Source organism: Cannabis sativa, chromosome 6 (assembly GCF_029168945.1).
Source record: "Cannabis sativa cultivar Pink pepper isolate KNU-18-1 chromosome 6, ASM2916894v1, whole genome shotgun sequence".
Lineage (NCBI taxonomy): Eukaryota > Viridiplantae > Streptophyta > Magnoliopsida > Rosales > Cannabaceae > Cannabis > Cannabis sativa.
The window spans coordinates 52290104-52316521 of NC_083606.1; the positions used below are offsets into that span (position 1 = coordinate 52290104).

At 29.6% G+C, this 26418-nt stretch overlaps 1 protein-coding gene across 1 annotated transcript; it reads right to left on the bottom strand.

Annotated features, from left to right (window-relative positions):
• Nucleotides 1-4094: 4094 nt before the first annotated feature.
• On the bottom strand, nucleotides 4095-25912 carry LOC115724660 (cytochrome P450 98A2). Its single transcript, XM_030653999.2, has 3 exons — nucleotides 25236-25912; nucleotides 18193-18590; nucleotides 4095-4919 (listed from the first exon to the last, which is right to left on the bottom strand). Exons 1-3 carry the CDS (start codon nucleotides 25729-25731, stop codon nucleotides 4275-4277), a joined length of 1539 nt encoding a protein of 512 aa, XP_030509859.1. The 5' UTR covers nucleotides 25732-25912; the 3' UTR covers nucleotides 4095-4274.
• Nucleotides 25913-26418: the final 506 nt, after the last annotated feature.

Here is a 26418-nt window from a genome sequence, read left to right on the forward strand (position 1 = left end):
GGAGTTTACTTAACAACGAAAGGTGATAAAAAGAGTTATGTGCCAGTACTATGGGTATTTATAGGCAAAGGGGTAACTGTATCAAAAGGAACCTTAGACGCCTCGGCTTCCCGCCTCAAAAGCGAATATGGGAAATCAAAAGTAATCGAGTGCAACCCTCAACCGTGGAGAGAGAAAATCGGATTTCAAAATATTAATTGTCAGAGCATTAATTAGCCGAAAACAGAAGAGACGCCCAGTCAGCTTCACATCGAGTCTCGAACGCTCATGCTCGACACGTGTCCCCATCCAAAGGCAGAGCCAGCTCGAAATAAGTCTACATGTAACCTCAGAGGTCCCGTACAGACTTGGGGGCAAATGTTATCCCAAATTTTGCACTCTGACATGGCATCACGAGAATGGTGACACATGGAGTCTACTTGGAGCATCTGCTCAGAACGATAGACCGAGCAGGACGCCTCGCTGGCACATCCAGAATGAGATATTCAACAAGACGTGGTGAGCAATCAACACTTAGCGAATTTAGCTTTCGCATCATGAGTCATCATCTCAATCCCTACAACTCAGGGATCAATTTACGTGGATATGGCATACACACGATCCCACTATCAGTGTACTCAGCCTCAATCCCACGATCCTTGCATTCAGCATTGATCACACGATCTTTCTGTTTATGCGCATTGTAACGAGAGAGGAAACTCTTCCTCCTCAAGTTTCCTAGTCCTATAAATAGTGAGGAATGTTCACTGGGCAAGGAACCGAAAAATTATAAGTCGATACACAGCTAAGATAAGGATATACTATTATCTAAGAATTATATATTCAGAGATATTGTTGTAAGAGCTATAAGAAAAGGAATATTCTTCCTTGTTCTTAAGTTAATACAAATAACAAGGATTAGGCTATTACCGAACTGCTCGAGGCTGAACCTCTATAAAATTTCTGTGTCTTATTATTGCTTTATTATATATATCCATTACGATATATCGTTTATCGCTTATCAAAAAGACACTCGTCGTTGGCTAAAAGCAAAGTCAACACACATATAAAGTATGAGAAACCTTACAGTGGTTGCAGCGAAATATGATGTCTCCTTCCACTCAGATCTCTAACCCTTGTATCCTTTCTGTCGCAGAGTATCACCAAGATCTGAGCCCAAATGTCCTTCTGTTGAATCTGGATTCTTCACGATCTTCCACACTATGATTGAGATACCACTTGATGTGTGTGGTCACTCACTCTGTCACTCAAGGGGTTCAGTTTCAATTGTGAAGAAGAGAGAAGAGAGGTGGCGGCTAGGTTAATGGTAGAAGGCACTCAGGTTTTTCTCTGAAGGAATAAGATGCATCATCTTTTTCTGAAGCCATCACTACCTATTTATAGTATGCCACCTAGGGCTAGGTTAGAATTATTTGGCATTAAAATAATGAAAAAATAAATGATAAAAGCCTACAATAGTGGCTGGCCTTAGCATTGGATATTGGGCCCCACTTTTACAATTTTGCTGTTTTATCATTTCTACATCTCATTTTCTCAAAAATGTCTCAAATTCAACCATTTAAATGCCAATTTAAACTATTTAATAACTAAAATTAATTATTAAATAATATTGTCATTTAATATATTTATTAATTAGACTAACCAAAGTCTCTTAATTAACAAATGTACCCTAGAAACTCTTTCTTTACAATTTTGCCCTTGCGTAGTGAAAATTCATAAATTAGACATAGTCTAATTTTTGAATTATAATTGATTAATCAAAATCAATTAACTGAGTCTTACAAGCAGTATTGTCTCAACTAGTATGGAGACCGTGGGCCTATATATCCGAGCTTCCAATAAGCAGACCAAGAACTTACCAAGTAAATTCACTGACTTATTAATTTTTTGTTGCATCCACGCATAGAACTCAGAATTGCACTCTCAGTTATATAGAACGCTCTATATGTTCCACCATATAGATACGCTATTAATTATCCATTGTTAAAATCCTAATTTGATCAATGATCCTCTATATAGATTATCTACATTGTATAGGATTAAATTACCGTTACACCCTTCAATGTATTTTATCTTTAAAACATTTAGCCCAATAAAAATTATATTTCAGCGAAGTGAAATGAGTACTCAACCATTTATCTCTGTTTAGCCAAGCTCGAAGGAAATCATCATTTCACTTTCTATTTGCCAGATAGAAGCTATAGATTCCATATTTATGTTTAGCGCTCCCACTCAATTGCACTACCGTGTTTCCAAAATGTACGTATCACCCTGACCCAAAAGTAGGCTTAACTAACAAATCAAAGAACATCTGTAATACTCTTGAGATTGAACCTAACCATATCAGGACTAAGATCATTTGATCTAGGATCAACTAGGTGATATTGAACTAAATAGATATCACGCTAAGTTTAATATATCTGAATCAAAATTCAATATCGGTCCCTTCCGATGCATACTCCATGCATCCAACCCCAAGCTTTACTTTAACCAATGCTCTAGAAAGAACATAGCATTTATCCAAGATGCAAGTAAAGTATGTTGTAGATTGTCATATCAGTTAAACCCTCTGTTCTGATAAATCTAAGAATATATCTTTAATCACATAATCTTGATTACTTTCCACTATGCTGACGACACAATAAACAAGAATATAAATGTGAAAAAGGGTTTTGCTGAAGGATTTAGATGCATCATCTTTTCCCTTTAGCCATCACTACCTATTTATAGGAAACCACTTAGGGTTAGGTTAGATTTAATTAGCATTAAAATAATAAAAAAATAAATAAAGTGGCAAATTACTTCCCTAGTGGCCGGCCATGGATAGTAGGCCCCCACTTTACAATTTTGCCATTTTCTCATTTTTCATCTTATTTTCTCAAAAATGTCATTTTTCCAATAAAACCACTTAAATGTCAATTCTAATTATTTAATAACTAAAAATTAATTATTAAATAATATTGTCATTTAATATATTTATTAATTAGACTTAACAAAGTCTCTTAATTAACAAATAAACCCTAGAATCTCTTTTCTTCACAATTAAGCCCTTGCTTAGTGAAAATTCATAAACTAGACATAGTCTGATTTCAGAATTATAATTAATTAATTAAAATCAATTAACTGAGTCTTACAAGTAGTATTGTCTCAACTAGTATGGGGACCATGGGCCTATATATCTGAGCTTCCAATAAGCAGATCTAGAATTTACCAAGTAAATTCACTGACTTATTAATTCCTCGTTGCATCCACCATAGAACTTGGAATTGCACTCTCAGTTATATAGAACACTCTATATGTTCCACGATATAGATACGCTATTAGTTATCCATTGTTATAATCCTAATAATCAATGATCCTCTATAGATGATCTACATTGTATAGGGATTAATATACCGTTACACCCTTCAATGTATTTTATCCTTAAAATACTTAGCCACCTGTAAATGATATTTCAGTGAACTAACATAATCACTGAAATGAGTACTCAATCATTAATCTCTGTTTAGCCAAGCTCGAAGGAAATCATCATTTCAGTTCTATGTCCTGATAGAAGCTATAGATTCCATATATATGATTAGCGGTCCCACTCAACTGCGCTACCATGTTCCCAAAATGTACGTATCGCCCTGACCAAAAAGTAGGCTTAACTATTAAATCAAAGAACATGAATAATACTCTTGAGATTGAACCTAACCATGTCAAGATTAGGATCATTTGATCTAGGATCAACTAGGTGATATTGAATCGAATAGATATTACGGTAAATTTGTCATATCTAATCAAAGTTCAATATCGGTCCTTTCCAATGCATACTCCATGCATCCAACCCAAGCTTTACTTTAACCAATGCCCTGGAAAGGACATAGCACTTATCCAAGGTGCAAGTAAACTATGTTGTAGATTATCATATCAGTTTAAAACTTGTGTACTGATAAATATAGGAATATATATTTAATCACACAATCTTGAAAACTTTCCACTGTGCTGACGACACAATAAACAAGAATATTAATGTGATACGGGTATAGGATGAATTTATAAATTAAATAAACATATAAATGATAACATGAACCAAATGACACATTAAATAAGTGATAAAAATACTTTTGTCTCTTTATTGATAATTGAATAATAAAGATAGTGTTAACAAAACCCAACATTGAAATGGAGTTTTATTTAGGGCACAATGCCCAACAAACCCAACAAACAAAAATATAAAAGAGTAGTGTTAACAACAAACATAAACATAATAGAAAAAAAAAAGTGAAACACTACACACTCATAGCCTCGCATTTATACAAGTGTGAAGGTAGTCTTGGAGAAGCAATTGCTTGTAATGGGCTTTTCATGTAAGTCACCATTCCTGGGTTTTCACTCAAGTCAATATCATCTGGCTTCATTCCATCAGATGGGCTCCAACAAAAATGATGCAACAAATGACCCAACATTGAAGTAACCAAGTTAATACCAAGTTGGGCTCCCGGGCAAACCCGACGACCTGCCCCGAACGGTAGTAGCCTATAATCATGACCCTTCATGTCAACATCCTCTTCAAGGAACCTTTCGGGCCGAAACTCAAGCGGGTCTTTCCACACCGCGGGGTCACGAGCAACAGCCCAAACGTTGACATGGACAATTGTACCCTTTAGAATATCATAGCCACCAATCTTGACGTTATCGTTAGCTTTGTGTGGAAGCATGAGTGGTGTTGGAGGGTGCAAACGCATTGCTTCCTTCACTATACTTTGCAAGTAATGCAAGTTTGAGAAATCATTTTCATTCATAACTCGCTCCACACCGATAACTCGATCTAGTTCCTCATGCGCCTTTTGTTGCACTCTTGGATTCTTGATTACCTCAGCCATAGCCCACTCAACTGATATGGCTGTAGTGTCCATTCCAGCTGTGATCATATCCTGTCTCAAATAAATTACAATTTATTAGAAATTTGATATTTTTCTCTCCATTTTTTATAATATTATTGCACTACAAATCCATTCCAGATTCTACATAATAAAAATCATGTTAATTAATTAGTTATGATTATAAATATTTACTTTATGTTTATAGTATGAATAAATATTAAATAATATATAATTATGTTGTTGCATTTTTTTTTTCACAAATTAAGTTGTTGCATTTTAAATTAATATAAAGTTATAATAACTAAGTCCACTCATTTATTGATATTGACAAATTTGGATATTTGAGGCCTAAGAGATAAATTATAATTTTTATAATTGTAACTTTAAGCCACGTGGAGGCAAGGAGGGACATTTCCCTCTAAAAAATAAATATTTATATATTTATATTTCAGTAAACTACAACATGTATAATAGTTAGTTATATAATATGTATTTTTAATTAAATATGATATTTTTATTAAGAAGCGTTAGTTTTATTTTTATAGTTAAGATACTTACATGCATAATTGGGAGTTAATGTTCAAATCCCAACAATAGTGTTTTCGTTTTAAATATTTACACTTTATTTTTTTTTTTAAAAAAAAAAAAAAAAAAAAGTGATTCTAAATTTAAATATTACCAATAAAACTTATATTTAGAACATTAATTTAAAAAACTAATGCTACATACACATTTTATGATATATTAACGAAGTTAATTAATTGTAACTCAATTTTTAAAAGAGTAACAATACACACATAAAAGCTACAATACACATTTTATGCACAATAATAAAAGTATAAATGAAAAAATCCCAATATTAATTTTGTTTCTTTTTATTATGTTGTTGAAATTAATTATAATAAAAATCTAGAATACACTCCTAAAAATAGGTGTATAGAGGTACCCTTTTATGTCTTTGACAATTCAATACTTATAATTATATTTTAGAATAATTGGTAATTTTACTCCCTGAACTTTCAACAATACTAATGTTAGCTCTTAAAATATACGGCTTGTTAATAATTCCCCTTGAACTTTTACATATATAGAAATTTAGTCCTTCTATTAAGTTTCGTCTTATTATTCTGTTTAAATCGTGACATGCATTTGTAAATTAGCAACTTTGCCCCCTAAACTTTGACAACTATATCAAATCGCACCCCCACAAAATAAAAATAAAAAAGATTCAATATTTTCTTTTTAGTAAATCTTAAAAAATTAATATAGATCTAAAGAAAAAATTATTTTGAATGATTAAGAAAATTAAAAAATAAATTTTAAAAATAATTAAGCGATTTAAAAAATTATGTATTTTTTATTTAAAAATTCATTCAGATATTAAAGAAATATTAAAATTCAATTTTTATAAAAACTAAATTTACAAGAATAAACTTGAGTATATTTTATTTTTCTAAAAAAATGTAGATTTATTTAAGTAAACATAATATTTTTTTAGTTAAATTTATAGCTTTCTTTTTCAAAATAATTTTATATTTTTATTGAATTTTTAATTATTTATATTATTTGTTAAGATATGAGTATATAAATATAAATAAGTTTGACTTTTTCTTCAAAAAAATTTAGTTTATTTAAATTATTTATTAGATTCTCAATAATTTTGATTTAATTTTTTAAGATACATGTTTATAAATAAAATAAAGTTTGAAAATATTTTTTAAGAATAATTTAATATTTTTTAAGTAAAATTAATATTTATTTAATTAGTTTTATATTTTTTTCAAGTTTTCTAATAATTTATTATTTTATAAAAATTAATAGAATATTATAATTGCTTAAAAAATTAGAATATTATAATTTTAAAATTATTTTTTCAATAAAACAGGGAAAAAATTTGTATTGGTCAAAGTTCAAGGAGTAAAAATGCTAATTTAGCGGTAAAGATAACAAAACCTAACATAAGAGGCATAATTATGTAGTTGTTATATTTTATGAAGAATTTTTAACGAACCGTATATTTTAAGGAGTAAAATTAAGTAGTACCGACAATTCAGGGAGTAATAATGCCAATTATTCTATATTATATATATATATAAATATGACAAAGTATATATCCTAAAAATTATTTAGGATATCTTTCAAAATTTTGAAAGTATCAAAATAATTTATCATGCTAAAAATAAGGTTTAAATAATCATTTGCACATCTACATGTTTTATTTTGTACATTTGTAAAATAAGCTATTTCATATATATTTTTTTAGTTTTAAGCAAAAAACTAAAAACGATATATATTATTTATATTTTCAATTACTCTAAGTTTCAGTTTCAAAAAAATACTCTAAATTTTTAAAATATAAATAATGTGTTAAGTAATTATAATGCAGATTATCATATATCTATATATATATGTTAGGCTAAAATTAGTCTAAGTTTCGGGTCATATTTTCGGTTAATTTTCACTCTTTGTTTCTAGTTTTAGGGCTATATTGCGCTTGATTCTTTGGTTTCAGGTCCTCGGTTATTTAAAGAAAGTATGTTCAAGAATTGAGGAAAAGTTGTGAAAGAATCGAGAAGAAAATCCAAGATTGGTGTCGCTGCCTGTTCCAGTCGCGACGGGGAATATGCCAGTCGCAACGGGAACTGGCAGAGAGATTTTCAAGGAGTCAAAGTTTACTCCCGTCGCGACGGGGAACATGCCAGTCGCGATGGGAACTGGCAGAGAGGATCTCGAAGTTTTAAAATTTAATCCCGTCGCGACGGGAGCTTTGCCAGTCGCGACGGGGACCCCAGTGACGAGATTTTTGAGCAGTTTCGTAATTTCACGAATTTTTAAGTTGAGACTTGGTTTAAATAGTGAGAGTTCGTGAAAATTAGGGATTATTCAGAATTGGAACCCTATAAACAAAGGAGGAGGCTAGAAGAGCGGCTTGTGGCGACCCGAATCAATTGATTCAACTAGTTCTTTCTCTTCTCTTTAATTTTTCTATGTTATTTTCTGTTTCAATGTTAATTATGGATTTGATTATGGTTGTTTTGAACTAAACTCCTATTTAGGGAGAATGATGAATGTTGTTTAAGTTTTTCCTAGTTAATGAACAATTGCCATTCCTCCATCTTGATTGTGAACATTATCTATATTTGTGCTTAATTCAATGTGTAAGCTTGATCACCTTCTACATGTTCTATGATCTCAATTCAAAATCTGAAAAGTGAGAATTGAGAATACTAAACTTGGATAATCTAGGTTTTGATGTGAAACGAGAGTATTTGCATAGCTTTTGTGACAATTAGATTATTGCTTAATGCTGATTTCATGTTAGTTTAATTAAGAGATTAATTAGAGAACATGTGATTTAGAACCTAAAAGATCTAAAAAGAGTTAGGTTAATTTATAATCTGTCATTCACTTCAAGAAAATGATAGCAATTAGGCATTAACGATTGTGGTAAACTAACAACAGGATTCTCCTCCCTAATCTCTCATCTTGATTAATATTCACTTGTTTCTTTAAGTTTCTTGAATTTCTTTCTTCCTTTTTCAATCATAAATACTTTTGATTTGCCAAATAGAATTATAAGTATAGTTTAGTAGTAATTAATCCAATTCCCTGTGGTTCGACCTCACTTGCGTGAGTATACTACTTGATTGCGTGCACTTGCGTAGTAATTAATAATTTTCGCAATAAGTTTTTGGCGCCGTTGCCGGGGAATTGTATAAAGGTTGATATTACATAAAATTATACTAACTTCTACTTTGGTTAATTCTTTTTGCTTATTTCTAATCTTTTTTTTTTAGATTAAATTTTGTAATATTATTAAAAATTAAATTTTGTTTTGATTTGGTTTTTCTTTTTAGTTTTAGTATTAATTTTGTTGTTTCAAATTTTTATCTTTTTAGTACTAGTTTAGTTTTATTTTATTTTTATTTTTTATTTTACTAATGTTTTACTTATGAGTTTGACCTGCAAGATAAATCCAGATGTTATATCTTGAGGATTTTGCTCAACAACACAATGAACCATTCTATTCTGCTTGGAGGAGATTTAAAGAGCTTGGAGAGAGATGTTATCCCACTTTCTCAAGTGGATGTTTTACGTGGCTCTTTTATAATGGACTTAATGATGAAACAAGAAGCTGGGTTAATTATGGAGCAGAGGTCACTGGAGCACCTCTATTAATGAGAGGCTATGACGTAATAGATCTATTGAATAACATGGCAGATTTTGATTACGACTGGCATTAGGATTCATCACTTCAGGGTTGGAGTCACCAATACCCACCTTATTGCCCAAATTCATCCCAACAAGCTGAAAAAGAGGAGCAACTACTATTACTTCTACAATCACTTCCCGGAGAGATTAATCGCTTAACTGACATGGTGAGATCCTTATGTGATAATTCAGTGGCTCATGATTCAGAATGTAATAACTCCAATAATGAAAGTTATGAGAGTTATTGCTACAATGAAGAAGGGTCATTATTTGAAAACAAGGAAGATAATGAGCTTACAATTGAAGACCAAGATCCTTGTGAAGAGGAAATCATTGAATATGAAATCACAAGTGAGGGTATAGATAGCCAAGTGGAGAGTGAGCAACAAGAAGAAGAGTTGTTAGATGAAAGTGTAGAAACTGTGACATTGGAGGATGAAGAAGAACATGGCATCATTGATTCGACTTCATCAATGATATTGACTGATAAACCACCAATGAATCCATATATTTCATCTACATCATATTATATCCTCTACGAGCTACGAAGGGCTTCTCCCCAAGAACATCATCCAAAGTCTTATGTTGTTGGTGCTGATTTTAGTTCAAACTCATCACTTGCCAAGCTTGAAGGCAAGTATAACAACAATTTTCAAGTTTTCTTGCATGACACTTATTACGGGCGTCAACCGCTTGTTGATGTGGCGTTCAGGTAAGTCCTTCTCACCTTGAATATTATATCACATTGGGGACAATGTGAATCTTTAGTTTGGGGGGAGGGATTTAAAATTTTTTATTTTCTGCACTTTTAATTTTCTGCTTTAATTTTCTGTTTTAGTTAGGAATTGGCAATAAGCTAAACGATGATTGTGTGCTGCTGTTAATGTTATGTGCTCTAAAATTGCAAAATAATTGTGTGCTTAATTTTGTTAACTCTTTGGATTAGTTTGGATGCTCGTATAACATGTGTAAGAATGCAATTTGATGATCTGCGAAATATGTTATAATTGTTTTACAATGGTTTGTGGTAAGATTGACTGAATAGCTTAGAACTTGCATGTCTTATTCTTTTGAGGCGAAATCCTTGACAACATTCAATAGGAATATGATTTAGGCATTTGTTGGATAGTTTGAGCCTTTCAAGCCTACCATGAAATGATTATCCTTAGTTAACCCTCTTGAGCCTAAACTTGTTTTGTTCTTCACATGTTGAACCGAAATATGTATCCACACTGTTAAATTTTGTCCTCACTATTTTATCAATGATATCATAAGCTATATAATTAGTTTGGGGGAGCAAAATGCATGGTGTGAGAGAAGATAGAAAAAAAAAACGTGCAAGATTGAGAAAAAAAATATAAGTTGTAAGATCAATATCACTGAAAAAAATAAAGAAAAAGAAAAGAAAAAAAACATGATTCAGAAAAAAATAATAAAATTCAGTGACGTTGAGGATAAGAAGGAAAATAATTTTTCTCAATCATGGCGAGTTGTGGGAATACTTTCAGAAATTTGAAATTAGAAGAAGCTTGAGGGTTATTTTTGTGCTTATGATATCTTTAGCCAAAATTGTTTTCATTTTCCAAAGATCTAACCCATACTCTCTAAACCTCAAAAAGCCCTATTGATTCCGAAAGGATGTTGTCAACATTAGTGGAGAGAGGTAAGCATGCAAGCATATGAGTTATCGTGTAGTGGAATGGTTGGAAAGAGTAAAACCATTATAACACTGTTTCGATTGTGAAGTCTTCTTGTGTTTGTGCAGTATGTGATAAACTGAGCATCGAAATTAATTGTTAGAGTTGGTGGAATTGAAATTCTAGTTTGGGCAATGAAAGAGAACATCACATGAGCAGTAGTATTGTGATTATCTCTTAGCGTAGTTAGTAGATTAGTAGTTAGTAGTATTTATCTTACTCGAGGGCGAGTAAGAATCTAGTTGGGGGGAATTGGTTAGGCTAAAATTAGTCTAAGTTTCGGGTCATATTTTCGGTTAATTTTCACTCTTTGTTTCTAGTTTTAGGGCTATATTACGCTTGATTCTTTGGTTTCAGGGCCTCGGGCATTTAAAGAAAGTATGTTTAAGAATTGAGGAAAAGTTGTGAAAGAATCAAGAAGAAAATCCAAGATTGGTGTCGCTGCCTGTTCCAGTCGCGACGGGGAATATGCCAGTCGCGACGGGAACTGGCAGAGAGATTTTCAAGGAGTCAAAGTTTACTCCCGTCGCGACGGGGAACATGCCAGTCGTGACGGGAACTGGCAGAGAGGATCTCGAAGTTTCAAAGTTTAATCCCGTCGCGACGGGAGCTTTGCCAGTCGCGACGGGGACCCCAGTGACGGGATTTTTGGGCAGTTTCGTAATTTCACGAATTTTTAAGTTGAGACTTGGTTTAAATAGTGAGAGTTCGTGAAAATTAGGGATTATTCAGAATTGGAACCCTAGAAACAAAGGAGGAGGCTAGAAGAGCGGCTTGTGGCGACCCGAATCAATTGCTTCAACTAGTTCTTTCTCTTCTCTTTAATTTTTCTATGTTATTTTCTGTTTCAATGTTAATTATGGATTTGATTATGGTTGTTTTGAACTAAACTCCTATTTAGGGAGAATGATGAATGTTGTTTAAGTTTTTCATTGCCATTCCTCCGTCTTGATTGTGAACATTATCTATATTTGTGCTTAATTCCATATGTAAGCTTGATCATCTTCTACAATATATATTAAAAAAAATTGAAATAAAACTATTTAGGGCTGAACATTTGGATCCGAAAAACCTACCCACCCGTCCTGAACCCATAAAACCCAAAAAAAATAGGATTTTAAAAAATAATGGTCGGGTTTGGGTGTAACCCAAAACTATTTCGACCAGGTGCAGATTTGATTAAATTGACACTCAAAAAATCGAGTTATACCCAGACCCACTCGAAAACCCAAAAATATTGATAATATTTTTTTATAACCCCCAAAATCTAAATATAATTAGTTCCCTAAAACATTATAAAAAAGAAAAAAAAAAAACTAATTCTAACCCATCTTCCCCCCAGCAGCACCCCAGACCCAACCAACCAAACCACCCAGCCCACCCTCCGTCCCTTTGCTTCATCAAGCCCAAGCCCATCCTCCGCCTCAGAAGGTCTAATGATGGCACACCACTGGCACCGCAGGCATTTCCCTTCTTCTTCCTTTTCTTCTAGCTTTTTTTTGTAATTTTTTTGGCCCCTCTTCAGTTTTTCCCCTTAATCTCTTACGATCGGTGTGTTCTTCCCCTTCCTCTCATGTTGAAAATGGTAAATAAATATATATTATATTTTTTTTTTGAAATTATGTTATAAAATATATATATGTTTTGAAAAGTAAGATTGTGATTAATGAGTAATGAGTATGTACATATTAGGGGTGTTAATGTGTTAATTTATTTATATTTATTTTTTCTAAAATTATATATAACTATATATATATTTGTTTTGAAAATGAAAACTATGAATCTATGATTGTGAAACTATGATTTGTGAGTGTGTGTTAGTGTTAAGTTATTAATGTGTTATTTTTCATATATTATGCCTGTATATTTATTTTTTTTCAAAATTTTTATATATATTTAAAAATTATATAGTATGCATTGTTAATTTGTGATTTGTGAGTGTGTGTTAATGTAATAAGTTATATATATAAATATATATATATTGTTATATTTGTGAGTGTGTGACATATTATGTTATTTTATATATTTAAAATTTTAGAGGAGTTTGAATATCTTAGATATTCATCCATAGTGAAGTAGGTTCTGCAAACAAATGTATTGCGATCGGATTGGCAGAAATCTTGAAATTGTTAATTATTGTTTATAATTTTTATTATTGTATATGTGTTTGCTCATTTTTAAGATATAGAATTGGATCAAGAAAATAAAATTGTTCCTCCCCCCAACTGCCACAACCTACTGATGATGATAGAGGTAGTAAAAAAAGGAAAGCTACTAAACTCTCTCGAGCTTCTAAATCTAGATCTAATATATGGAACCATTTCGAGAAATCACCAAAACTTAAAACAGAGAAGATGACCCCAAGTGTAGGTGCAATTATTGTGGTGCTGAGTTAAAATGTCATCTTATAAAGCACGGGAGTACTTCTTTATGAAATCACTTTAAGCAAGTATGTGAGAAGAGTCCTTGTAATAATGACGAAAATAAATAGAATATTTTAAGTTTAAGAGGGGATAAGAGTCTAGTGGTGGTAGCATATAACAAAATAGCATGCAAAGTTGATTTATATAAATATTTGGCAGTTGATGAATCGTTGTATAAACATGTCAAGGGGGAGGGTTTCAAAGAATTTGTTAGGACCTTACAACCTAGGTTTGAGATCCCTTCTAGGATGACTATTTTTAGAGATGTTTCAAAGGCTTTTGAAGAAGAGAAAAAAAAGTTAAGCGATATTTTGAAGGATCGAAGGATCTCAATAACCACCAATACATGGACAAGTATTCATAATATCAATTATATGGTTATCACGATGCATTGGATTGATTTTGATTCTAATTATTTAAAAGAATCATTAATTTTTGTCAAGTTGTTGATCACGGGGGGGAGACCATAAGCAAAGAAATCCAATACTGTTTGTAAAAGTGAGGAGTTATCAAGTTGTTTACTATTACAGTAGATAACACCCCTTCAAATGATGTGATCATTCAATATTTGAAGTATATTTTTAGAGAAAATGAAAATGTTCTCATTTTAGATGGGAAATTCATACATATGAGATGTTGTGCTCATATCACTAACCTAATTGTTGGTGAAGGTTTAAAGGAGAGAAACTACTCAATTTCTGCCATCAGAAATGTTGTGAGATATGTTAGGTCTTCCCCTATTAGGCTTAAAACTTTCAAAGAATTTGTCACCAAAGTAGGTGCTCAAGCGAGAGGACTTCTCACGTTAGATGTCCCAACAAGGTGGAAATCGACATTCCTCATGTTTACTTGTTGACAGATTTAAACAGGTGTTTTAGTTTATGTTTGACGAAGATTTAAATTACAAAAATTATTTTAATGAATTTGACAAAGATGGGAAGATTTAAATTTGAGCTCATGCTTTGGTCTTTATTAAATTTCTAGAGAGGTTTTATCAAGTGATATTAAGGTTTAGTGGCTCAACTTATGTTACTACAAATAAGTATTTTGTTGAAATAAGTAAGATGCAACAAGAATTGTACATGATGGCAAGATAATATAGGAGACCTCTTGTTGAAGGAAATGGATGTAGGCATGGTGAATAAGTATGACAAGTATTGGGGAGATGTTGACAAATGTAACGAGACACTTTTTATTGCCTTAGTTCTTGACCCTGGATACAAGATCAAGTACCTCAAACATTCTTTTAGTACTTTTCATGATGCAGAAACAATCATTAAAATGGTGAACAAGATTGAATATACTCTTTGTGAGCTGTTTGATTTGTATTGTGATGCTACAGGATCATCCACTATCTTAGAAGAGTAGTCACCTTTACCTGTGACTCAGACAACTCCTCATTCTCATGATCATTCTAGTGAAAGTGAATCTTCTATGTTGATGTCTAGTCTAGGCCTACTGAGTAGCAAAAAGAGTTATGTTGCTATTGTGCATCGTGAATTTTGCAGACAAAATAAAGAGTATGGTGGAAATACAAGGAATGAAGTTGAGCAATACTTCTTAGACCCAATTGAACCAATGGTGCAGGGGGTCTGTTTGATTTTTTAAAATGGTGGTTCGTAAATTCATCACAATATCCAATCCTGTCAAGCATTGCTTGTGATATTTTAGCGATTCCTGTCACCACTGTAGCTTCTGAGACAACTTTCTCCATGGGGTCAGATTTTAGATCCTTTTAGGACTTCATTGAGTTCGTGACAGTTGAAGTTCTAATATTCTTGAAAAATCGGTGGAGTAGATCACATCAATCCATCATTGTGAAAGAGTGCTATGATGATCTAGATCTAGATGAGGTCGAGCTACAGCCAGAAGATATTTTTGAAAACAATATTTTATTACACTTTAGTTTAGTTTTCTAATAATAATTCAATTTACAATCACTTTTATACTAATGTTTAACTTTAATTGACTAGTTGTAGAGAAGATCGATAATAGAGGTGGTGCAGCAGCTGCTGGTACTACTACTAGCTCACAAGGCTCAGCTTCTATCTCCACCACGCACTTTAGTACTACTTTGACATCTTTATCCTATTCTACACCAAGACTTTAATTTTTGACTTTGTTAGACAATTTAGTTTGATTTGTTTATGTGTTTCTTGCTTAGTTTTAGTTTGGACTTTGATCATATCAAACTTTGATAGTTTGATATTTTGATTTGATTATATGTTTGTTGTTTATTTTGTTTAGACTTTGTTTGGACTATGAATTTTATTTTTTGGACTATGGATTTTGGTTTGTTTTGGAGTATGGACTTTGTTTTTTTGAATTATATTAACTTCTTAGAAATTTTAATAAGTTTAGAAGTAGTTAATAATAAGTAGTAATGATTTTTTATAATATAGAAGTTACAAATATTGTATTGTAAAATGCCAAAATAACAGTTTTTTTAAAAAAAAAATTGAAAGGTTGCTGAAATTTGAGTACTTTTATGAAGAAAAAAAATGTATATTTTTCAAAAAGAGTCCCAACCCGAAACCCGGTCCCAACCCACTCGGACCCGGACCAACCAGCACCTAACCCACCCAAATGCGAAACTTGAAAACCCAGTCACACAAACTGTCAGATTTAGGTGGCGTTTGGTAACACTTTTTTAATCAATTTTTTGTTTTTAAAATTGAAAAAGTGAAAATATTTTTTAAAAACATGTTCTATAAAACTGTTTTTATTTTTCAATTTTTTAATTGAGAATCAAAATTTTAAAAACAAAAAAAAAAGTCACTTTCAATATTTTTTTTTAACAATTTTCTTTTTCTTAATAAATATTTTAGACTTCGATCAGACCCGAACCTAAATTCCCCACGACCCTAGCGTTGAACCCGATCTCTGACCTGAACTCGAATTCGACCCCGAACCTAGACCCCACATAAATAAAATCAAAAAATGAAAATAAAAACGAACTTTACAGAACACACTTTTGTTTTCTGTTTTTAAAATTGAAAAACAAAAGTGGTTACAGAACGCATTTTTATTTTTCAAAAAAAAATTAAAAAAACAAAAAATTTACTTTCATTTTGTGATTAAAAAATTAAAAAAACAAAAGTGTTACCAAACAGCACCTTAATTATAAATTCTATACACCCGAACCCGAAACCGTTAAAAATCCACTTGATATGCACCCCTACTATCCATATATCAATATTACGAAGGGTGTGTATCATACACCCATCTCGAGAGTGCCATAGAAGCACCCTTAAATATATGAGAAATAATTTGGACACACTCAAATTACACACACTTCTTATACACAATCATGTGTAATTGATCATAAACATGTAATTAAAAGTGATATGGTCCCACTTAAAAATATAAATGACTAATATTATTACACATTACCGTGTATAATAAGTGTGTGTAATTTAAATGCATGTCTAACATTACTCTAAAGAATAATTAAAAAATTTGGCCCCTCATCCTTCGACACTACTTGATCCTGTCCCTAAAATATAAAGCTTGTTAAAAAATTTCCTTTTACATTTACAGTCCTTCTGTTAGGTTATTTCTCATTATTCTATTTAAATACGAGCATGTCTTTGTAAATTAGTAACTTTGCCCCCCTAAGCTTCGACGACTATAAAATTGTACCCCTCCTCCCAAAAATAAAAAGAGATTCAACATTTATTTTCGTTGGTAAATCTTAAAAAAATAATTTTAAATTATTAAAAAAATTAAAAAATAAATAAAAATTTTAAAACCAATTAAGCAGTTTAAAAAATTTATTTTTTATTAAAAAATCCCTTTATATATAAAAAAAATGTATATTGAAAAATTCAATTTTGTGTTAAAACTAAATTTTATAGGAACAAGTTGAAGTCTAGTTTTTTATCCAAAAATCTATATCTGTTTAAGTAAACATAATAATTTTTTTAGTTTAATTTCTATTTTTTTAAAAATAATTTTATATTTTTATTGAATTTCTAATTATTTTTTTATATTTTAAGATATGAGTTTGTAAATATAAAAAATTTTAATTTTTTTTTTCACAAAATCTTAGTTTATATAAATTAATTATTGGATTTTTAATAATTTTGATTTAATTTTTTAAGATATGTGTTTATAATTAAAATAAAACTTAAAAATATTTTTTGGAGCAATTAAGTTTTGTAAGTAATTTAATATTTTTTTATTATTAATTTAATATTTTTATCAGTTTTTTTAATAATTTTTTATTATTATTTTAGATTTAATAGAAATTATCATTTTAAAAAATAATATTTTTTAATAAAAGAGGAAAAAAAATTAGTATAGTTAAAATTCGGGCATAAAAATAGTAATTTTTAATGGCAAAAGAAACAGAATCTAACAGAAGTGCATGCGTATGTAATTGTTATATTTTAAGGAAAAATTTTAACAAGCTATATATTTCAGAGGCACGATGAGGTAGGGCTGAAAGTTTAGGAGGCAACAATATTAATTATTCTACTCTAAATATATATCATAGAATTCTACAATGCACCATTAAGAGTGAAACAACTTAAAGAGTGTTCTAATTATTATTCTTTTTCAAAATCAATAAACTACATGGTTACTATAATTATTGCACACTACCAGTCACATTCAGTTAAGAAAACCTATACAAAATGCAAATATATATAGAGTGTTTTTATAATGTATTCTCTTAAAATGAATGTATCAAAGAAAAAAAATTTAGTCTATTTTTTTTTAATATTCGTGTACGTTATAATTATTTAAGTTATCCTAAAAAATGTTAAGTAATTCAAAATAATTTACAATATAGAAAATTGTATATTTCGCACGTGCAACACAATGTTTAAATTTTATTTTTGACATGTTAATTTAAAAAAAAAAAATACAGAATATCTTAAATAAATATAGCGTACATAACAATAACAATGAAAAAAAAAAATTAACTGATAAATTAATAAATAAGGATGCAATGATGTATGATTATGAGATAAAGATGAAGGTACTTACCCAAAGGAGTCCAATAACGGTATCGTGGGTAAGATCATAGTTGTCCTTAAAGGTGAGCAAGGAGTCGACAAAATGGTGTTTGGAAGAACCAATTTCCCGGCGAGCTTGAGTATAGTCATCCATGATGTTAGAGGTGAGTTTGTCTCTCCTAGAAACGTGTTTGGCAAAAGCCTCTTCCTCTATTGGGAACATCCAACGCACCCAATGGATGTGTTCGGCCATACTCAAGGACGCACCTACCTTAATCCCGTTTGTCACTATTCCTTTGAACTCCTTTCCTTGCTCGTCTAACTCTCCCTCCGAATTTCTAAACCGTTTTCCAAACACTAGCCTTGTTATATTGTTGAAAGCCACTGCCCCAATAAAATCCCTTACTTGCAAACTTTTCCCATAATTTTCTGCCATTAAATAAATCAACAAGATTATAATATTATCTTATGAAAACAACTAGTTTAGATTGAAAATAGCCTACTAACAAATATAATGTAAGATGGGAGAAAATTTACCAAAATATTAGGACACGGAAATTTTTACATTTTTGTATTGAGTTAACAAAAATAATGTATTAAAGTTTCAAAATTACAAATAATGTATGAAAACAACCCTTAAACAACTTAACAAACAATATCAAAACAACTAAAAAAAAAACACTACAAAACAACAAAAAAAAAAATAATAAAACATTAACCTAATTACAATAAGCAAAACAATATCAACACCGAAATATATTTTTGTATTACAATTTTATTTATTTAGTTTTGAAAATATGATTTATCTTTTTATACTATTACATTATTCTTTTTTCCATAAAATTTGTTGTTACAACTTTAATTCTTTCAACTTTTTTTCTCTTTTCTTTTTTGAGTTAGTGATAGTTAAAATAATAATTTATTTTTTAAAAGTTAAATAAATAGATAAATTAATAAAAAAAAATAAAATCTTATGATTTTAAAATTTGGTATATAATATAATAGGTAATATATAATTAATATGTTAATATTTACTACTGCACATCGTGTCAATTAAAAAAAAACAAAAAATCTTATCATTGTATTTTGAAAAAAAAAATGTATCAAAAAAATAAACTAAATATATGTATCAAAGCAACACATATACAACAAAAAAATTATCAAGAATAAAGTAAAAATATATACCATAAAAAATACACATGAATAATAAAAGGGTAAATATCATTTTGGACCCTGTGTTTTGCAAAAGTTACTGATTGGATCCTCTGTTTTGTTAAATGACAAAATGGACCCTGTATTTTCCAAAATAGTAAAAATAGGACCCTGAACTGATTTTTTGTCAAAATAAAATTTAATAATAATCTGATCTAAAAGTGTTATGACAAAATTGTTTACGTTTTCTATATCTGTTCGTATTTTCAAGTTGGTTATATTAAAAAAGATTGTCAAAAATTAAGTTAAAGGTCCTATTTGTACCATTTTAGAAAATACAGGGTCCATTTTGTCATTTAACAAAACAGATGGTCCAATTGGTAACTTTTGTAAAATACAGGGTCGAAAATGGTATTTACCCATAAAAAAATAACTAAAAAATAAAAAATGATGAAAACCACTTAAAAATAATTAAAAAAAAAAACAAAAAAACAGCAAAACAAATGCACATATATACAACAAAAATATTGTCTAGAATAAACTGAAAATATACACGATAAATAATACACATAAAATAAACAACAACTGTACAAAACACACACATAAAAATAACAGAAAATAACTATAAAACAACTATATAGAGCACCTAAACAACAACATGAAAATAACTATAAAATAACAAAAAGACAGCTATAAATAAATAGAAAAATAATATGACATCAATTTTGTTAAAATATGCAAATCATTCATAAATCAACTTTGAATATACTACAAAATACCAAAAAAAAAATATACTACTTTATTAATTACGTAAAAGATAAAAAAAAAAATATATATATATATATATATAGGAGGTGTGCTCTTAATTTTTTTGTAAGAGAGATAAAGAGTGTTAAAAAGAATATGAGAAAAATGATAAAAGTATAAAAATCATATTATAGTGAAAGAAATTAATTAAGTTTTTTTAAAAAAAATATAATTAATCAACAAAAATAGTATGAAATAGTTAGGGCAGGAATAGTAAGGAAATGAATAAAAAAGAAAAAAAAAATAGAATAAGTGTTTGTGTTTTTTTAAAAAATATAATAAAATAAAATTTGTGAAAAAGTGTAAAAATATTAAAAAAAAAACGAGATATAAAATTATAAATTTATTATATATATTTATATGGATATATACAAAGATAAAAAAAAAAAAAAAAGAAGTTAATTTGAAAAAAGAAAAAAGAGAGTTGGAAAAAAAAATGAAAAAGAACAATAGAGAAAGAGAAAAGAAAGAAAAAAAATGTGACTAAAAATATATAAAGAAGAGAATAAAAAAAAGTTTTTTTTGAAACTTTAATAAATAAAAAATATTAAAAGAAGAAAAAAATTAGGTAAAAAAAGTATAAATGTAAAAGTTTTCTTGTCAAAATATAAATGTAAAGTTTAGAAAAAATTTAATTGTGTAAACATAAAGTAATACAAAATAGACTATTTCAACACTAACGCTAAATTTGTTTATATTTCAAGTTTTTAATTATTTTATTATGTTTTAATTATACTAACACAAATATTATATGTATTTTTTTAAAAAAGAAATATTTCTCCAACCAAAGAGGAGGCTGCTCCCGAAAATAAATAAAACATTACACTAATACGAATATTATATGTTTTCTAAAAATATCAAGAATGAATAAACATTCTAAATTATAAAAGTATAGTCTTTTTCCTTATAATTTTTCATAGTCCAAAAAATTTTAATCTATTTTTAGCGAGAAAATTTCATTATATACCCACTTTATTTTATTTGTTTTAATTTTTACTTTTATTTTTATATTTTTTAAGATACACCTAATTTTATAGATAATGTTTCTATTATACCCTTAGGTGAATGTAAATTATGTGCTAAACTTAAGTGAAGGGTGAAGATATATTGAACAACTCACTCATAAAAGTAGTTACTTTTTAATGAAATATAATATGATAGTATTTTTGATTAATTGATACAAAAAAAGATATTCTTCAACTTATCTCGTTTTTAATAATATATTAGAAAATATTTTTTAAAAAAAAAATGAGTGAGAAAATGAATATTGAATAATTAATAGTATAATTTATTATTTTTGTTAAAATTATAATTAAAAAAATTAATCATAATTATATATGGGAAATTTGAAAAAATATCAATCAAATACCTTAATATTTTATCCCTAAACTAATACATATCACCATTGAAAGCATATAACCACTTTATCTAAAACTCAAAAATACCCCTCTCATAACTCAACCCCATCTCTCTCTCTCTCTCTCTCTCTCTCTCTCTCTCTCTCTCTCTCTCTCTCTCTCTCTCTCTCTCTCTCTCTCTCTCTCTCTCTCTCTCTCTCTCTCTCTCTCTCTCTCTCTCTCTCTCTCTAAACTGAACCACACACGACTCAAAACCCCCCTCACCACCGTCCACAACACCGGCCCCCTCCCAAACCAAAACCGAGCACTTCTCTCTCACCGCCTACCGCCTACACTGTCGACCCCCTTTTTTTTTGTCATTATATTTTTTTTTATGATATATGATTTGGAGTATTGATAGGTATTGATTTTAGGGATGTATAATGTATGTGTTTATGTGTGCACTGTGAGTTTTGTTAGATTTAGGTTCGATTTAGGTTCAGATATGCGATTCGGAAAAATCACAGTTTGGGGAAGACGATGGCCCGATGGGCACCCCAATGGGGGGTCCGATGCTTGCGTGCTGGGAAAAAAAATTTGTTTGGGTCCGACGGGTCCGATGGGGACCCGATGGGGGGGTCCGATGCATGTGCGTGCTGGGAAAAAAATTTGTGGGTCCGACGGGTCCGAAGGGGATCCTGATGGGGTCCGATGCATGTGCTAAAATTTTTTTTTGGGTCCAACGGGTCTGATGGGGACCCAATTGGGATCCGATGGGTATCTTATTTTAGCCCTGGGAAGGTCGGCAGTAAAGAGAAGAAGAGAAAGGGGAGGAGGTAATGTAAATGGGGGTATTTTAGGGATATTTTAAAATATGTCATATCCCACAAATATTAAGTGTTATGTGTTTAGGGGAAAAATATTAGGTATATGTAAGTATAAAAAATCAAATTTTCCTTATATATTAGCTATAGAAATAACGCATTTATGAATAGTGATTTATTTTTCAATTACTATATAAAATGAGAAAAATGGTTTCAATATTATTTTATTTTTAAAAGAATCATTAGTCTAGTAGATTTTTATGAGGGAAAGTAGTAAGAAATTAATAGGATAAAAGACTTGGTTCAATGTAAATAATTGTAATTTTTTTATTCTGAAATGTATATGAAAAATCTTAAATATATTTGTAATTGTTTTAGATTTTATAAATCATACTATACTAATTTTAACTTTGAATTATCAATTTTTTGATTCAATCTAAACAAACATGAGAAAATGTAATCCTTAGAATTTTATTTTTTTCACTCTTAAAAATCCAAAGTTCAAACAAAATCTACAAGTTTGATGACATTGACGTTGTAATATGAGCTATGAACTATCTTTAACAGAAACCAAGTTACATTCCTCATACATAGAGTGTAAAGCTAAAATGAAAAATAATAATAAAAAATAAAAGATGCATCTTATAGTCAACCTTATTTTAATTTTTTTTTTTTTTGAACTTTTGACATGTAGTTGGAGAAATTTCTTTTTATTTTATTTATGCGTTTGTTACAGCTACAAACTTTAACTTATTTTCGATAATTTAAATAATTCATATTTTTTTTGTTAAAAAAAAAAGAAATTATTGAAAAGTGACATAATTTAGTACACCAACATGAATAAAAGTAGTTTACTAAAATGGCAGCTCTAGCTGAACAAAAAAAAAAAAAAAAAACACGTTTCAACCTAATTTGGTAGATATCAATCGTTTTCTCAAATTATTGTCGTCCTATATTATTCAACAAAAACAAATGATTTCCTTGGGCTATATATAATTACATTTTTTTTTTTAAAAAAAAAAAAGAAAGATTAAAAATTACCGTTCACATAAATTATTTGAAAGAGAATTTTAGACAGGTTTAATTTTATATAGTTAATTATTGTTCAGGTAATTTTTTCTTTTTCTTAATTCAAGCGTTTATATATTACAATATATTTTACATGGCACTTCAACTCAGGGTCCAACACTCACACACTCAATGGTTATTAATACTGTTCAGGTAATTAGCCCACCGGATATTTTGCCTAATATTAGCATGCTTGCAACTTCAAATAGCCTATCTACACTACATCGACCATATTTGTGCACTATATAATTATCTCAGTCAACTATTACATGATTAATTTATAACAAAAATAATAAAATCTAAATGAAAATAAAGTTTTGAATTTTAATTAATTGATAAATATATTTTTTTTAAAACAATAATTAATTGATAAATATATTGATTCATTAATTTATTTTTTTTCGTTTGCTAAAGAAAACACATTAAAATTCTGAAATGAGAGTGTCGTTTGGTAATATTTTTGTAATCTAATTTTTTAATCATAAAATGAAAGTAAAATTTTTGTTTTTTAAAAACAAAAATATGTTCTGCAACCACTTTTATTTTTTAATTTTAAAACAGAAGGCAAAAGTGTGTCCTGTAGATTTTATTTTCATTTTTATTTTTGATAATATTTAAGTCGGGTCTAAGTTCAGAGTTGAATTCGGGTTCGGGTCAGACGTCGGGTTTAACGTTAGGGTCGTGGGGCGAATTTGGGTCCGAATCTGGTTGGTGTCTAAAATATTGATCAAAAAAACAAATCTGTTTAAAAAAATATTAAAAGTGGTCTTTTTTGTTTTTAAAATTTTAATTCCCAATTAAAAAATTAAAAAGTGAAAACAGTTTTATAGAACATGTTTTTGAAAAATATTTTCACTATTCTAATTTTAAAAACAGAAAATTAATTTTAAAAATGTTACCAAATCCCAATGACTCCATATAATAATGGGGTAAATGTCATAATATCTTTTTTATATATATAAAAATAACATATTTTCTTTAATTAGATTAATAATAATATTAATACATAAAAAAAAGTAATAACCATTACTTGTAATTTTTAACATTTATATTAACTATCTATCTGATCACCGATCCCAATTCATATTTAAATACAATGCCTTAAGTTGTCAGTTCAAAACTTCAAATTCCCTTGACAAAAAAAAAAAAAATAAAATAAATATTACTTTTAATGGTGTATTTTATAAAAATTACTTACTAAATTTTATTTTTATTAAAAAATAAAAAAAAGAGTAAATATTATTTTTGATTGTGTATTTTATAAAAATTACTTATTAAATTTTTATTTTTATTAAATAACAAAATAGATTCTATATTTTTCAAAATAATACAATAATAATTCTATATTAATATTTATCAAAATAAAACTATATAATAATCCAACTTTAAGGTATTATGATAAAACTCCTTAAATTTTCTACATGTGTTCATAAATTATCTTCAAGTTCATTGTATTAAAAAATAATTATTAAAAATTGAGTTTAAAATCCTATTTGTGTTATTTTAAAAAATATAAAATTTATTTTATTATTTAACAAAATAAAAAAATCTAATATGTAACTTTTACACAATACAATAAATGTACCAAAAAAAAAAATCCTCTGTTAATAATCGACATGTATTTTTGAAAGAGTTGTCATTTGTTCTTATTTTTCTTTTAAAAGGATTATAACTATAGAGATTGTTTTACAGCACTAAAATGTCGTTGCTGCGAAACTACAATCGAAAATTCTAAAATATTTACACAATGTAATAAACACTATTATGCAAATATTTATATACATATATTTGTATATTTTTAAAGGACTCAAGTAACACAGTTCGGCACCGACATTTAAAATAGTATTTGAGAAAGAAAATGGTCTTATCAAGATCAAGTGACGTACCAGGATTGGCAGAGTCCTTGAAAATGGATTCAACCATGGCCATAACCTCCTCTTCCCTAATGGGCCTAAGAGCCTCAAGCATCTTGGGTGTGAAAAGCTCAAGTGTACAAACCTTTCTGACCTTAACATAGTGAGGCCCATAATCGGCCCATATAAGATCCTTGCCGCCTTTACTGAACCTCTCCGTCGATCTGGTACGGTGGCGGTCAGCGAGCTTGTTGTCATTGTCTTTGAGTACCTCTTTGGCCAGCGCCGAGTTACAGACGACGACGTTTAGAGATGTCCCAAACCAAACTGATATGATGGGCCCATATGACTGGGCCCAATCCGCGAAACACCTGAACCTTACCGGTTTAATGTCATAGAGGTTTCCGACGATGGGCTTGGGCCGTGGACCGGGGGGAATCTTGTATCTGAGTCGGTAGAAGAGATTGTATGTGAGAAAGACCACGATAATTGAGATGGGTATAGCTATTAGAATAAGAAGAAGAGCCATAATGGGAATGAAGAAATTTGGCCACTCGTTGGAAAACAAAATATTATGTTTGGTTTTGCTTTTCTTTTTCAGGAAAACATGTTTACGTAGTATAGGATAGGCCTGTATGTTATATAAATATATAGGAGAAATCTACTGTAGCACCTCTTATTTTTTATTTCTTCCTCATAGTATAGGGAATAAAAATTGACCAATCAAAACATATCTAATCATAAATATAAATATTTTATTAAAAAGGATAGGTACCTGATAGAAAAAGAACGAAGAAGTACTTGCGCGTGGGAGAGTGAGAGAGGACAAGTCTGTTTCCATGGGACCCACACTGGCAGAGGAGTTTGGAGCTCGCCATGTGGCAGTTAAAGAATTGTGGGCTGGTATTTTTTGGGTTATATTTGGAGAATTATTAAAGAGTACCACAGGTGACTAGCACCCTCTTTAGTATCATACTGTTATTGGTGTAATTAAATAGCGGGTCTCATATAATTTAAGAAAATAAGTTTTAGAGAATATCGGGTGTCACCTATAGAAGGTGTTGGGCACCACTGGTGCCCAATAACAATGCTCTTATATTTGAGTTGAAAACTAGCAAATTTTCTTTACATAAACTGCTCACATTACATCATACCGCATAAAAAATTTAGTTTGAAATTCTTTGCGATGCGGTTGTAGTTTGCATTTTACCAAATC

Excerpts from the sequence above, each read along its gene's own strand:
- LOC115724660 (XM_030653999.2), bottom strand. The coding sequence starts at position 25,731 with ATGGCTCTTCTTCTTATTCTAATAGCTATACCCATCTCAATTATCGTG. Across the intron at positions 18,591-25,235 it reads CAAGGACTCTGCCAATCCTG|AAAATTATGGGAAAAGTTTG; the intron begins GTACGTCACTTG and ends ATTTAATGGCAG. Across the intron at positions 4,920-18,192 it reads CCGTTATTGGACTCCTTTGG|GATATGATCACAGCTGGAAT; the intron begins GTAAGTACCTTC and ends TATTTGAGACAG.